We start from the raw sequence: 15,573 nt of genomic DNA on the forward strand, positions 1-15,573 counted from the left end.
TAGACTAGACTATAGACTAGACTATAGACTAGACTATAGACTAGACTATAGACTAGACTATAGACTAGACTATAGACTAGACTATAGACTAGACTATAGACTATAGTACACACATATTTTTGAAAAGTTACATAAAATCAAGATTTTTAAGTTGACCTATTTTGAAAATAAGAATTTTATTACACAGATTAGCTGTAAATGAAAGTTTTATTGTCATTAACGTATTTCTAAAATTGTTTACTGAAATATTGTGCATTAAAGATATTTTTTATTTTCTTTTTGTTAACAAGTTTTTCACTATCTACATCATTATTTGCATTAAAGCTTAAACATAAAATAAAAATTTTACTAAAATAAATAAAAGAAAAAATATTGTTAAAAGAAATTATTTGTTAAACAAATCATTGAAATAAATTCAGTTTAATGTAAATATGAAAACATTATTTTCCCATAAAAAACTGCATTAAAATGTTTATTTTCATTTATCTTTAAGCGCAATTGTTTGTGTTACCATTTATTTTCCACTTAAATGGAATTTTTCTGCCACTGAAATCTAAAACCGGAATTTGCATGTGTCGCTGTTTGTAAAGGCTTTTGATTTATTTCAACATTAAACCTTAAATCTCATTTAGTTCATTATTTTCTAAAGCAAAAAAAAAGAATATTAAACTTTAGATTTTCATTAGAAAAGTGTGTACGAATGTGAGAAAGAGCATTAGAAAGTTTTATGTTGGAAATTTTTACCCCTTTCACCTCTAAATATGTGTCATCCTGCTTCATTTGCTTATTAATCTCTGCGTATTCGCTCGTTTTATACATTTTACGTGACTGTGCATGTTTTTTGTCATCATTCTTCATTCTCCGATAGTGTAACTTGACTTAACTTGTTTTTTCTTCATACTTTCTATGACTTCCTTTTTGTTTTTTTGTAAAATTTTGTTATTTAGTAAAAACTTTTCAATCCAGTTGAATGTTTTTTTTTTTCATTCTTTCTTTCATCCTCTTGTATTTAATACTTCATCTCATTTATAGACAAAGTTTGCATAAAGATTAAACTCATAATTACAGCCATTAACTTCAACCTCATCGTAGTACGTAAAAGAGTAGTGTCTGCATTAAAAAAAAAGATGCCAAAAACAACAAGGAACAAAAACTTAAAAAAAAAAAACATGAAACGGAAGTACAGAATATATATAGAGGGAAAATGGCATATTATTATAAAGCTTTTATGTTGTAAAATAGTGTTTTTTTGTAACACGTTCTTCTGGTATGCACTTCTCTATCGTACATACACACATAAACTTACATTTTGGCTGAGTGTGCATATCTTAAGGGTATTAAATGGTTTAAAAACGACAATTATTCTCTCTCACTCCTTTTTCATTTATTATAAGACAATTATTTTCCACTTTTTTAACCATATTTATTAATGCTTAAAATTCTCTCACAGAAACACACAATTACACTTGCATGGGCTTACATACATATATACATAATATTTGCATAAACGCACAAAAGTATGCAGTAATTTACAACAATTATAACTATTTCCCCAAGTAGCAGAGAAAAATGAAAATCTTATTAAACTCAATATTCTTTTAATATATACATAAATTTTTTTAACTTTATTTTTTTGCATGCATTGCATAGTATCTTAAACTTATTTTTAATATAAGTAAATGAACAACGACAACAATAATAATAACAAATATCGTTTTCTATAGAAATTAAATCCATGAAAATACAACAACTCAAATTACAGTTCAAATGTTAATTTCTTTCTTTTTTATTTTTATCTCCTTGCTGTTGTTGTAGTATTATCAAACAAATATTAAATTTCAATTTGTTTCCTTTTTTTCTATTTTATTTTTTGCCATAACTGTGTACGAGTAATGGCTGTTGCAGTAACACTCCCATTTGTATTTGTACTTCAACTGTGATTTTTAGCAAATTTCTTTTATTTTAACTGAATTCTTAAGTATATTGATATCAGCCCCCCTCGTCAGTTTGACTATTGTTGTCAATATCTCTTGCGTTTTGTCGTTGTCATCGTCAACTCATTTTATTAAGAATAATCCTGTCGTATATTTGACATTTGAAACCAGTTTCATCGTACTCCTCTGTTTTTACACATCAGAGAATACCTCAACGTTTATATTGACACCCTTATATCAATTTAAATATGTATATATATTTTTTAACAAATACAATAGAGCAATTCTTATGTTATCATTTGAATATTTATGTCAAAAGTAACAAACAGAAATTTAAGGAAAATTAAATAAATTTCTGTGTTAAATGATTTTTGAAGCGTGTGATTAGTAATTAAAAAAAGATAAACATATTTCTTTAATATAACAAAATCACATCAATAAAGCGATATTAATGGGAATATTAGATTTTTTCACACTTCACAGTTAATGTTAATTTATGGTCTTCGACACAAGTGATTTTCTCATTTGTGTTTTGGCTTAAATGCTAAAATTTTACGTCATTATTTTAACACGTAACACATATTACTTGCATTACTAGACTCCTTCTTAGTAATGCAAGATTTCTATGCAAATGCATATTTGTATTCAGTAACTCAAAATAACTTTTAACTAGTTTTCTTTTCGAATCAAAGAATTTGCTATGCATTAATAGTTTGTTATAAATGCATAAATTGCATATTTTGCTTTAAATTGCATATATTTGCATATTTCCTACATTTTTATAGCATATTTGGCATATTTTTTAATTTTTCCAAAACAAATTAATTATTTTGTTTTCTCTGTATTTCATATTTTACCACAAATTTGGTAGTTACATATTTAGATATTTTTTTTAAATAAATATCAACAAATTTCAATTTAACAACAAAATACTACGTTATATGAAATACAATTTTACATAGTTTTATTTCATTTTTAAAACCACAATAGTGCGAAAGGTATTTTGAGTTTGTGCGGTTAATTTTCCTTAAAGTATCAGTTCAGTATAAATTTCTGAGTCTGTCCTTCTGTGTGTCCATATAAATAAAGATAACTTGATGATCTCACGTTCATAATTCACTTCAAAACATTACCAAACGATGAAATTCGAAAGAAATATAATTTATACAAAAATACATTCATTCACCTAATTTTATTAGAATTTCTATCCAGCTTTTCACTTTCAGAAATTAAATATATTAAAGTTGTTTCTTAGTCTTTATATTTGTCATTCTCGAGGTCGTGGTTCCGTTAAAGTGGTACATAAAGCAGTCCTTAAAAACCTGTATACTTGTTGTCAAAAACTTAAGATTTGAATATCTATTAATATGCATATTTTCACATTTTTAGTGCATATTTTTCTCATTTTATAGTGCATATTATAAGCGCATATATGCTAACTTTACAATAAAAGTTTTTGCTGGATATATTTTCGATTTCGGGTGAATGGTATTGTTATCAATCAGTGAAATCATGCATATATTTCACTATAATCTTAAAAATTGTAACCTGCATTATCTTTCATTATTAACACTTTTGGCAAATATCGATTTTCATTAAACATATTACTCGAATTCAACAAGTTTTCCCTCCACATACAAAAATAAAACAATCACAACATTTTCACTTAATATTCCAGAAAATAAGAATTTATTTTCAATATATGTACATACATACATGCATACATGTCTTTGCATACTAAAACAAATACTTCATACAATCTCATTTTATTATGTATTTTCCTTAAATCAACATTTTTTATTTTTAATATTTTCTTTTTTTTCACATCATGTACAATTTGTTAAGAAAAAAAAAAATAAACTTATAATACAATGAGGTGTTTTACTATATACACTTTATCTATCTAATACACCTCAGCATCTTACTTGTCATGTCCTTTAGCTGAGACTCTTAACACCCACTTTCAACCCATGATCTTATTGTACTTTTGCTATGAAAATACTTAGAAAATAAAATTAAATAGAATAAAATATAGTAAAGTGGAATGAAATATATTGAAAGAATAAGACGCGAAATTAAATTTCTTTGTTGCATTATTTACTCATTGGGATCCAAACTTAATCCCACAGCTTTCACTTTGACAAAGCCGTCGTTTTGTTGCCAGCATGCATGAGTATGTTTAGCTATATATATATGCATATAGTAGAGGTTTTCTTTAGTAAAATTTTCTACAACTTTAGCTATGTAGTAGATAGACAACGATACACACTCAAACATACACGCATTTTGGCAAATTGTATATGAACGCATTTCTTTTTAACTTTTTTCCAATTTTCCTCCTTCAATTTTTTTTGTTCATTCTTTTGTTATCTCGGTATCGAATAACAAATAAGAAGGATATTTTGCAGAGAATTTGCGAATGTTTTCAAGCATTTGTGTACATGGAAGTCTGTGTGTGTATGTTTTGTCGTTGTAAGCTTTAGAGAATTGTTGTTGTATTGTATGTACATGCATAAAAACATAGCTAAAGTGCGACACTAACACTCTATAACATCATGTAGTAATATGTTTCCGTTGTATTTTCCTTATTCTTTTTTTGTACGCTGTTGTTTTTTTAATAACAACAAACAGCAGCAACTACAACAATTTTTTCCTTAATAACAACATGAGTAAAACAAGACAACAAACACTTTATATTAGACTTTTTCTTGTATTGGTATGATATTACGATATACGAATATTTTTAACAGAGTTTTAAAAGAATGTAATGTTCATGGAAAAGTCAGTTTCTATTGTAATTATCGAACAAGTCCGTTAATGGACTGGTCAATAAAGGCCATAGACTGGTCTGCCTATACTCTCATCAATAGTTTTTCGCAAAATTTTAATATTTACCACGGAAATCATTATTAGAAAAAGTACAGTTTTTCTCTTTAGGAAAATGATAAATTGTGTTATAATATGAAGAATTTTAAGGAAAGGATGTTTTTCCATTTTGGGAACTTTCAAACAAAATGTAAAGGTTTTCAGGAAAGTAAAGAGAATTGGTCTCAAATTTGGAAAAGAATGAAGTGATTCAAATTTTATGCAAAAGCTTAAAACACAATCATGATGATGTTGCCCTTGCTGCTGATTTGACTGTATTTGTTTGCATCGTATCTCTTCGTTTTTTTTAACATTACTTTTCTACTTCGAACTCAAATGCATGAGATAAATACCCAGAAATTGTACATCTACTATACGCTATATAGACTAAATAAAAGTATCTTTAAATGTATGAATGTGTTTACTTAAGAATTTGTTAGATTTAAACTGAAATATAAAATAAGACTAAAAAAACGGAAATAAATAAGAAAAACAGCAACAAGCAATAACAGAGAGCAAATGCGGCATGGTGGCAATATTAAATAGTTTTCGATGAGTGTTTTCTTACACAACAACTTAGAAAAGTGTAGAGCAATGTGTGCGGATAAGGGGGGGTAGATTGACACTAAGATGTTATTTCAACGTCTATTTTTAAGATGAATTCATAGCCTTGTGAAATGGATTTTTAAGAAGAACAAAGAGAACAATTTAAAAAAAAAAATTTCAAATCCAATTATAGAGCATTCATTCGTTCGTTCGTTCGTTCATTCTCACTCAACTTTCATCTTGTCAGTTTAATTTTCTTTCAATTTTCCACAAATCTCCTAATACTCATTCCCTGCTTCAGTGTGCCTTTTCCCACACTTACCTACATACTTACATTGATGTTGTCATCACCTTTGTTTCATGACTGTTGCAAACATTTAGCTGCTCAGCTTTCTTAACCATCAATAGATCCTTCCTCCATCATGATACCAGCTTAGTAGATTTCTCAATAAATTTTCTTTGGCACCCCGCTGTCATATTTATTTTTCTCATTTCGTTTTTTTTTTTTTTTCTTTCTTTCAATTTTTTGTTCAACTGTTTCAAGTTGTTGTTCAATTTAAGTAAAGAAATAAACAAGAAACGTTTATGTTGTAACAAAAATTAAAGGACCTTTTTTTACCCAATTGCCTTAAGATTAAGATTTATTTACGGTCTTTACGTGTGTGTAAAAGAATTTGAAAAACTAAGAAAGTGAAACTTGATTTTCCTTTCATTTTTATAAACTTAATGTTGGACTCTAAAGAAATGTTTAATACAACAATATATAATTTACAAAAAAAAGAACAAGCACCAACATGTACATATAGAGAATTGAAATAAATCCAAAACTGATATAATAAAGAAAAACTGTTACAAATAAAATTGCAACAAATAAATGATATTTCCCATCAAACTTTTAGTAAGAAGATATTTATAAAATTGTCTTCAACTTAATTCCTGAACGATGGATCTATGTCCTTTTGGCATCGATTGATTATAAAGAACTTAGTATAGGGTTATACAATTTGTCTAATATAAAAATAGTTTAAATCGATCCAAACGAAAACATAAATATTATAAATCTAGAAAGCCGAAATTTTTAGTGTTGTATGACTTGTCAAAAAAGGATCAAGGTCTAGAACGAAAGCTCAGATTTTGTATGAACATTTCCTAATATAAATTGGCCAAAAAAAAAAAGAATTGCATGATAGTGTCCTAGTAACTGAAACATATATGTATGTATAACAAAAAATAGGTTACACCGATAAATCGAAATATATGTAATTCCCTATTCCGAAATTAAGTTATCATTCAACTCTTATGCCCGATTAGAATAGAAATTCTTAACGAACAAAGTTAAGAATAAGAATTTGTTAAAACTTTGCTGGGTTATACACTACATAAATGAAACTGTATGTTTCTTATAAGAAATTGCCAACAAAGTGTTTTTGGTCTTTAATTTTTCTTTTTGTGTTTTTTTCTTTCTTTAATCTTTTTTGTTCGTCTTTTCTTTTAATTTCTTTATTGAAAAACTAAATGTTTCTTATTTCTTGTTGCTTTGACAAATGTCAAACACATACATTCACATTGATCGTTTCAAATGCATTCAGTGGCGTTAAACTACTTGTTCTTGTTCTCCTTCTACTTTTCATTTGAAAATAAACTTTTTTTGTCCAATTTTCGTTTTTATTTTTTTTTTTCCAACATCATCAAAATTTATTAATTGCTCAATATGACGTCTTAACAAGGCACTTGGAGAAAAAACATTTTGAAGTGTACTTGATGTTGAAAACGCTGCTTGAGTTTTATAAGACCTCAACAGAGAAAAAAATAAAAGAACCAATAAAAATTGTTGACAAAAAAAACCTAAGCGAATGAAAAAAATATCCCCAAAAGTATACTGCCATTTTCTTTGTTAAACATAGAACAAGATTGAAATTAAGAAATTTTAAACATAAGAAAAGAATTTTTTTGTGTTAAAAGCAATTGTGTTCAGTCTGTTGTATTTAGCTTTAATTTGTTGTTTGTAGATTGTGCAAACCATTTTTTAAGGATATTTATAGTTATGTATGTATGTGAAAAACCTAAAAGCTGTTGCCATTTGAGTAATGGAAACAAAAAAAAAAACAAAAATTAAATAAAATATTCATTGACATAATGTTATTTTCATTTGTAACTGCTCAAGAAGATGAAGATGATGATGTTTACGCACTTGATGACCATTTTTTTCCTACTTTTTCCCTAGTTTCTTTTAACTCTAGTCTGCGCTATTTCTGTGTTCCAAATTTGCTACTTTTAATGCCATTTAAGAAATTCTTGCAAAAGAAAAAAAAACTTAAATAAAATTTTCTTTTACAAAGTGAAAATTTTCCATTTCGTTATTTACATTAAATACAACATTTTAACATTTTATTTTATGCTTGAAAGGTTGCTTTGTGTCCATGCAGAAGAAACTCATGTAAAAGTATGCATTTTGAGAAAATGCAGAGACGTAGTTTAATTTTTCTTTTTAAAACTATTTGCAAAAGAGAAGATAGAGTTTCCAAAAAATACCTGAAAAAATAACATTAAGATTATAAAAGTAAATTTAAAAAAATTACTTTTATATACAAAACTATATAACTGCGATAACTTTATCTTAGTTTCGTTTAAAAATATTTGATGAAATCAAAATTTTTAGAAAATTTTATATCAAGATGCAGCCTATAGCATATAGTCTGGTCTATAGCGTATAGTATGAGCTATAGTCCATACTATAGGCTATAGTCCATACTATTGTCTGGACCAAGCCTATAGCGTAAATTCTAGACTATTGTCTGTACTGTATGGGTATAGTCTGGACTATAGACTGGCCTATATATATCGTTTAAAAATATTTGATGAAATCAAAATTTGTAGAAAATTTTATATCAAGATGCAGCCTATAGCATATAGTCTGGTCTATAGCGTATAGTATGAGCTATAGTCCATACTATAGGCTATAGTCCATACTATTGTCTGGACCAAGCCTATAGCGTAAATTCTAGACTATTGTCTGTACTGTATGGATATAGTCTAGACTATAGACTGTTGTCTGGGTTAAAGACTGGACTATAGCTTATAATCTAGACTATAGCCTATAGTCTTGACTATAGACTGTAATATATCCTGGACTAAGTAAATCCTGCACTAGACTATAGTTTTCAGTCTGGACTAAAGCATATAGTCTGGACTACAGGCTATCCTTCAAACTATAGGCTACAGTCTGGAAAATAGAGTTTAGACTGAACTATAGAGTATAGTCTGGTCTACTTACTATAGATTGAATCATAGACTAAAGACTATTGTCTGGATAAAAGACTAGAGTCTGGGCTATAGACTGTAGTCTGGACTATAGACTATAGTGAGGACTATATACTACAGTTCGCTGCATAGGATGTAGTCTAGGCTAGACTATAATGTGGACTGTGGTTGTAGTCGTGCAATTTTTCGAATGTTTCTTTTGTGCCTTAAGCTCCCCTCGCAATTAAAATATTGCAACACTTTTTTTTTTAAATTTTGCTATTAAAAATCTGCGAAATTAATTAAAAACTCCAGCCATTAATTCTGTTACTCCATAATATTGACCAAAATTTTTGTGATTAAATTAAAGTAAGATAATTAAAGTTAATCTTAAATTATGTAATTTATTTATATATTCTATGCTCATTTGTAATAAAAAAATTTTCCCTTTTCCTAGAAAGAAAATATAACATCCTTTAATTTTCCAACGAAATAAACTCTTGTTGATAGATTTTTTTAATATGACTTTCTTTAAACTATTTATAGTAAAAGTATAGTAGAATAATAGTGTAAACTTGTATACATACACTAAACTATACTTTACAATGTGAAATACATACTTATATGTACATATATATCCTGCAGTTTTACAAGTAAACAAAGTATCCCTTTTGAGTATTATTTTTAACAAATATACAATTACTAGGTTGATATGACTTTTTGTAATACAAAAATAAAATAAATCATTACTTAAGTGTTTCTTGGTATTCAAATTGGACAAGAATTGTCTGTTTTAAGGTAATCTGGAAAGAAATGGCTTTCAACAGTTCAAACTATTAACTATTGCATCTATTTGTTATCCATTCGTAATTGTAGTATTCCTCATTCTAGTCATAAAATGTACACCGAACTACAGGATTACTACACAAAACACAAACACATATATCTACTTTATCATTTTGTACTATGAAGGAAACATTAAATCTCTCAAGAATTTCATTTTAAGCTTCCGCATATCCAGTATTAGCAAAAAAAAAATGCAAAAAACTACAACAATATAAAACAACATTTTTTCCCTGCAACATTTAGACTCGTAGCGAGAAGTTAGTGAAAGGAATGAAAAAAAAAAGAAATTGAAATAATAAAAACACAAGATACACAAACGATGAAGCAGAGTAAACAGTTAATTTCTATTTAGTTTAGTCCTTGTTTTCTTTATTATTATTTTTTTTTTTGTACACTGTCTTTCACTCTCTCTCCCTCTGTAGTTTAATTTTTTTATCCTGTTTAATACAACACCAAAATTGATTTAAGACATTGAATAAAACTGTTGTTTGACAAAGAACAACGTAATTCATGCATTCTCTAATATACATTCTTTCATCCATTCATTCATTCTACGAGTCACCACCTTTATTAAGAAGACGAAGAATACAATGAATGAGCTGTAGAGTGGAATGGATGGACAGACGGATATAAGACAGACTGTCTTTTAGACATTGTATTACAGGACATTCTAAATAATGAAATAAAAAACAAACTGCGGCAAGGGTCATAGCATTTGGGTGTTGGGGGGTTAATAAAATGGGGGATAAAGTAACAACAGTTTTCTTTTTTTTTTTTTTGGTAAATTGATACAAAAGGCAAATTACAATAAAAATAAGTATAGAAGATGACACAAGAAATTTATGTGAGTTGTAGTTTGTTTGTTTGTAAATTTATTTATGTTATGTTACGTTTTGTTTTGTTTCCTTTTTCCCCTTTAATGCTTTTTATCAACAACATTCATACAACATGGTCTATATGGAACTATTTTTCTATTTTCATGTATTTTTTTCACTTTTGTGACTGAAACTTTTGCAACCCAAATATACAACAACTGCAATAATGAAAACTTCAACTGATTTGTACAACATTATAATAACAACAACAACAAACATCTACTATAAAAACGATGCTGCAACAATAAACTAACAACAGGATTGGAGGCAGATTTATTTTATGTACACGAGGGTGCAATAAACACATACGCAATGCATTTTACGGTACCGGTGCCGGCAGATGTACATGACCTCGAATTTTCGTGGCAAAGTCTCACAGCTTATCCGGTAAGTTGCCAACTTTAACATATAAAACAGCAATAGCAACAGCAACAACAACATCAAGCAAGAATGGCAACCAACTTTAACCGCATAAACAGTTAAACTCCCACCACTTCCACCCAAACTTCACACCCATACACCCAAAAGAACCCACGTCACATTACATTAAATTATCAGATAATAAATGGGTGTGCATGTGTAGGAAAATGTGCATGTGCTGTTTGTTTAAGTCTGTAGTTGTATGATTCTGTTTACACATTTAGTGTGGTTCGTTTGTTATTGTGCCTGTATAACATTCAGCTGTTTTGTATTTTGGTTACACTAAAGTTTATCCTTAAAACGTAAACAAACACATACAGACACCCAACCACCTACGGTAAGTCACACACATACACATAAACACATCCAACCAACCTACCAGTATTTGTATATTCTACTGAAAGCATGGTGGCTTGCCTAAGTGCTGCTGCGACCGTTGTTGTTGCTGCAACCACTCAAAAACCAATTTGCACTCCATTAACCACCTACTTGTTTCTGTTGCTACGTATTTCCTCCTGCTGTTGTTGTTGTTTTTGCTATTTAATTTCATTTTTATCTTTTACTCCACTTTAACTTTACCCCCCGAAAAATTCTAACAAAACTTTGAAAATGGAAATTGTTTAATTTTTTTTTTTTTGTATACGTAGCTGCCATATGCAATTACCATCGATTATGACCATGATCAGGAGGCTTTATCCGCACCCACCCTTAGTATACCTGAAAAAGGATATGTGCCACAGCAGGTGGAGACATTCCTAGTGCATTTGCCTTGTAGTGGCAACGTAACCGAACAAGTCCCCCTCAGTGTTAATATGCTGGTGAGGGGACCGCCACGACATAATGATACCAAATTACATTTCAAACGTAATAAAATTTGTATTAAAGGTAAGAGAACATTTGTCCAATGTGTTTCTTTTTATTTTACTCATTTTACATTAAAGCTTTTTTCACATGATGATGACAATGATGTTGACACAATTTTCGAGCCGCCACTGCTGGTGTTGCTAGAGAGAAAAACGAATTGTTATCATTTCTCATTTATCCATTTCCATTTTGTTAAGTAATTTTCCCAAACTTTCTACATTTCAAGGTCTTTTTCCAGCTCCCAATCAATCGCCGGCTCCGGCACATGCACCCTCACAGGGACCAGCCTTGTTGGGTGCTGCCGCCTGTGCTTTGGGTCTGGTTTTAGTTGTGGGTCTTATAGCCAGCACCATGTATTTAAGGGCCCGCAAACAAATACGTCAGGATTCGTTACAGTAAGTAAAAATGTTAACAAAAAAACTTGATTGTATTTATGAAAAGATATCGATAATGATATCATGAGCTCTTAGAATGTTTTTTGGGAGCTCTCCATATCTGAATCATATAGTAAGTAATTTAAATTAATGGATATAATCAAAGCGACGCCAAATTTCATTCAAATTTTAGTCGATTAAAGTCTATAATCCAGAGAAATGACGTAAAATCAAAGTACATATTATAAAATATTGGGAACAGAAATTTTACAGTTTTTATATAATTTTTTAATCATAAAATTTTTCTTAAAATTGTTACAATCTTTTAATACTCCTCAAAGTGCAAATATAGTACTTTTGCCCTCATTAATAAATGCTGACTACATACAATATTGGCTTAATCACACATTTGTTGCAACTTTAAAAACCCATACCAAAATAGTACTACTTATACTTAACTACCTACACATTTACATACACACATACATAATTTATTTTACTATTTAATCTCTTCCTTATCTTTAGCACCAGTTTTACAACCGCTGCTTATGGCAGTCATCAAAATGTCTTTATACGTTTAGATCCTTTAGGCCGTCCACCCAGTGCAAATAGTGGTTCATATGCCACCATAGCAAGTCTCAATAAATATCCTTGTGAATCGAAGAAGTCATGCAACATATTTGAAAGTAAGTTTGTTAAAGATTATTTCATTTTGTAACAATTTTTGTGTTTAAACTTTGCAACATTTGAGTTAACATTATAATATTTGTAGATAAATAGCAAAAGTATTTTGTATCTTGAAAAATACCAAATGCCAAGTGTGTCTAATAGCTAATTGTGTTCTTCGTTTCATGTTACAGAATTTCGTAGTTCACCCACACCCTCACCATATGCAACAGCTTTGCTGCCCATGGGTGATCAGATAGCAGAGACAATTTATTCGAAACCTGAATCAGTGTGTCCCTCGAGAATTTCATATTATGCATCGTCACAACTAACACAGGTATGTCATAAACATATACATATGTATGTATAATGCAATGTATTTTTATTCGTAATTGAGACAACACGATTGTGAGGATAAAACATCAAAAAAATAACCATAAACCTCAAAAAGCAATTATAATTTCTAAATTTGATACAAATTTTATGATAAATTTCTATGGGAGCCAAAACTCCTGGGGGAAGTTGTTCCAAAGGGGAGGTTCTGATTTACCGTTTCATTTAGTTTAAACATAAGGGTTGATTTGTGCTGAGTTGAGTACTTAATAAAAACGAATTTAATACTTTAATTTCATTTTATTTGTTTGTTATCAAAACTACTTCATATTTTTTTAAGCCGTTGTTCAATTTCTATTTTCTGCTATTTTAAGGTCTTTGGGTTAGTGGGTTCGTTGAAATGCTTTTTTTATTTTTCATTACATTTCATTTTGTTTGTTCTTTTAGACTGCTGCTGCAGCTATTTTTTTAATTTTTTACTAAAATGTTTGCTGTTAATGGTTCTTTGAGTTGAACTGCGTTGGGGTTTGTACTCCTCATGTTTGTGTTATTTCTGTGTATTTTTTTTACTTTTTTGTGATGTTGTTAAGCTTTTAAACAAAAATTTAAATTTTCAACACGTGCCGGTGTTTAAATGATTTTGCTGTTATTATTGCAGGCAGCTATTTCTTACCATAGTTGTTGTTGCTGTTTTCGGTAGTTCTTACTTGAGATTGTTTAAAGTTAAAAACGTGCCAAAGGCGATTACTTTTTACAAGTGCTCAATGGACCAACAAATATTTATACTTTTTAACTCTACATTACAACGTACATTTCCACAACATTTTTTCCTTCAATATTGTGACGCTCAACATCAACAGGAATGAATATCAACGCAACGGAAGAAATGTGTATAATATTGAAAAAGCTTTTTTAATGTTTTTTGATATGAGCGCATCCTTTTCATTTCATATTATACCGGAAAACACAAACTCAAACTCGAACGCAAACACATACGCGTATATAGTTACTTAAACACTGAGAAAACACATTTCCACTTTATTTATACTCAAACTCCTCCTGTGCCATATTCTTGAAACTCTAGGACATTAAAATTGTTTTTTAGCGCTTATTCACACTGGAGAATATTTGAATAGTACAATTTTACGGAAATTATATTATCTCTAATAGCAACTGATGATAGACTAGACTATAGACTAGACTATAGACTAGACTATAGACTAGACTATAGACTAGACTATAGACTAGACTATAGACTAGACTATAGACTAGACTATAGACTAGACTATAGACTAGACTATAGACTAGACTATAGACTAGACTATAGACTAGACTATAGACTAGACTATAGACTAGACTATAGACTAGACTATAGACTAGACTATAGACTAGACTATAGAATAGTCTATAGACTAGACTATGTACTAGACTATATACTAGACTATAGACTAGACTAAAGACTAGACTAAAGACTAGACTATAGACTAGACTTTAGACTAAACTATAGACTAGATATATGATAAGATTATAGAATAGACTCTGGCCATTTGTTATTAGGCCAGAAATCTCTAAAAGCTGGTTAAAATATTTAAGTTTCCCGCAAACGAATATATTCTCTATATACTACAGTCTTTTTCGCGCCTTTAATAAAATCACCCAGAATGTATGTCACACTTGAACTTTCTTTTCACTTTAACCATAGATTGGGTTACAATGAGCATTTATAATTCGTTCATTTATTCTATAATTTTTTTCTTCATTTTTATTTTTAGTTCATGTTCTGTGTTCTTTGTATTTTTTCCGTTTCAAATCCCGCTCATATATCGCTATTTAAGTTTTATGCTGCACGTTTACGATATCAAACGAAAGTAAAAGGGGTTGAAATTGTATTCCTTTTTTCTCCAAAAAAAAACAAGGTATACAAACACGTTTAAACATACACACAATGAATAAGAAATATTTTTTTTATAGTTAATAAAATAAATGTACAAAATTTTATAAGTTTAATATGAATTTTACTATTTAAACTCGTGCCAGAAAATATTTATTTATCTACTTTAAAAGTTTGCCTTGAGTTTTTCTATCTTTGAAACCAACACATTTAGTTTTTGATTTTTATTTAAAGATCATCTTGCATGTGCCTCCTGTTGTTGTTAATGCTAATGTTGCTGTTAGTGGTGATGGTGGTGCTGCTGTTAGTGCTGTTGGTGTTAACTTTAAGTGTACAATCCATACAATTTGTTGCTGTTCAGATAAATATCTAACCTCTGAAATTAGCAAACCAAAGTTTAGAAAGATTCCAGCAATTGAGATAAGAAAATGTTGCATAGACGTTACAGCTGCGAGTATGAAATATTTTTCTGTTTATCGAGGAAGTATGCCACATAGTGTAGAGAAAGAAAGTAAAATGTAGATGGTAAATATAGCAAGTTTTAAAAAAATATACATGTATGTACATATGTGCCAGCATTTTGGAAGTTATTAAAAAAAATGTCTTTCAAGGAAGATTTTTATAACCTCAGTAAATTCAAAAAAGTGGTGAAATTTTTGGAATTCAGTTTTCAGTTTGGTATCTCTACTTATTACCAACAAATTTGTAATCTATTCTAC

General features: G+C 29.2%; 1 protein-coding gene across 3 annotated transcripts in view; it reads left to right on the plus strand.

Moving 5' to 3' along the window:
* Positions 1 to 15,573, plus strand: part of LOC111685178 (tyrosine-protein kinase Dnt) — a 68,785-nt gene that overhangs the window by 29,611 nt on the left and 23,601 nt on the right. For 2 of the 3 annotated variants that reach the window (XM_046954389.1, XM_046954390.1), the window contains exons 4-8: positions 10,566 to 10,693; positions 11,374 to 11,611; positions 11,817 to 11,985; positions 12,490 to 12,650; positions 12,825 to 12,967. In XM_046954389.1, the coding sequence (XP_046810345.1) occupies positions 10,566 to 10,693; positions 11,374 to 11,611; positions 11,817 to 11,985; positions 12,490 to 12,650; positions 12,825 to 12,967 (839 nt within the window). The remainder of the gene's footprint in view (positions 1 to 10,565; positions 10,694 to 11,373; positions 11,612 to 11,816; positions 11,986 to 12,489; positions 12,651 to 12,824; positions 12,968 to 15,573) is intronic. The other variant, XM_046954391.1, reaches the window with a different exon arrangement.

This window comes from Lucilia cuprina, chromosome 6, assembly GCF_022045245.1.
Source record: "Lucilia cuprina isolate Lc7/37 chromosome 6, ASM2204524v1, whole genome shotgun sequence".
In the NCBI taxonomy this organism is placed as follows: domain Eukaryota; kingdom Metazoa; phylum Arthropoda; class Insecta; order Diptera; family Calliphoridae; genus Lucilia; species Lucilia cuprina.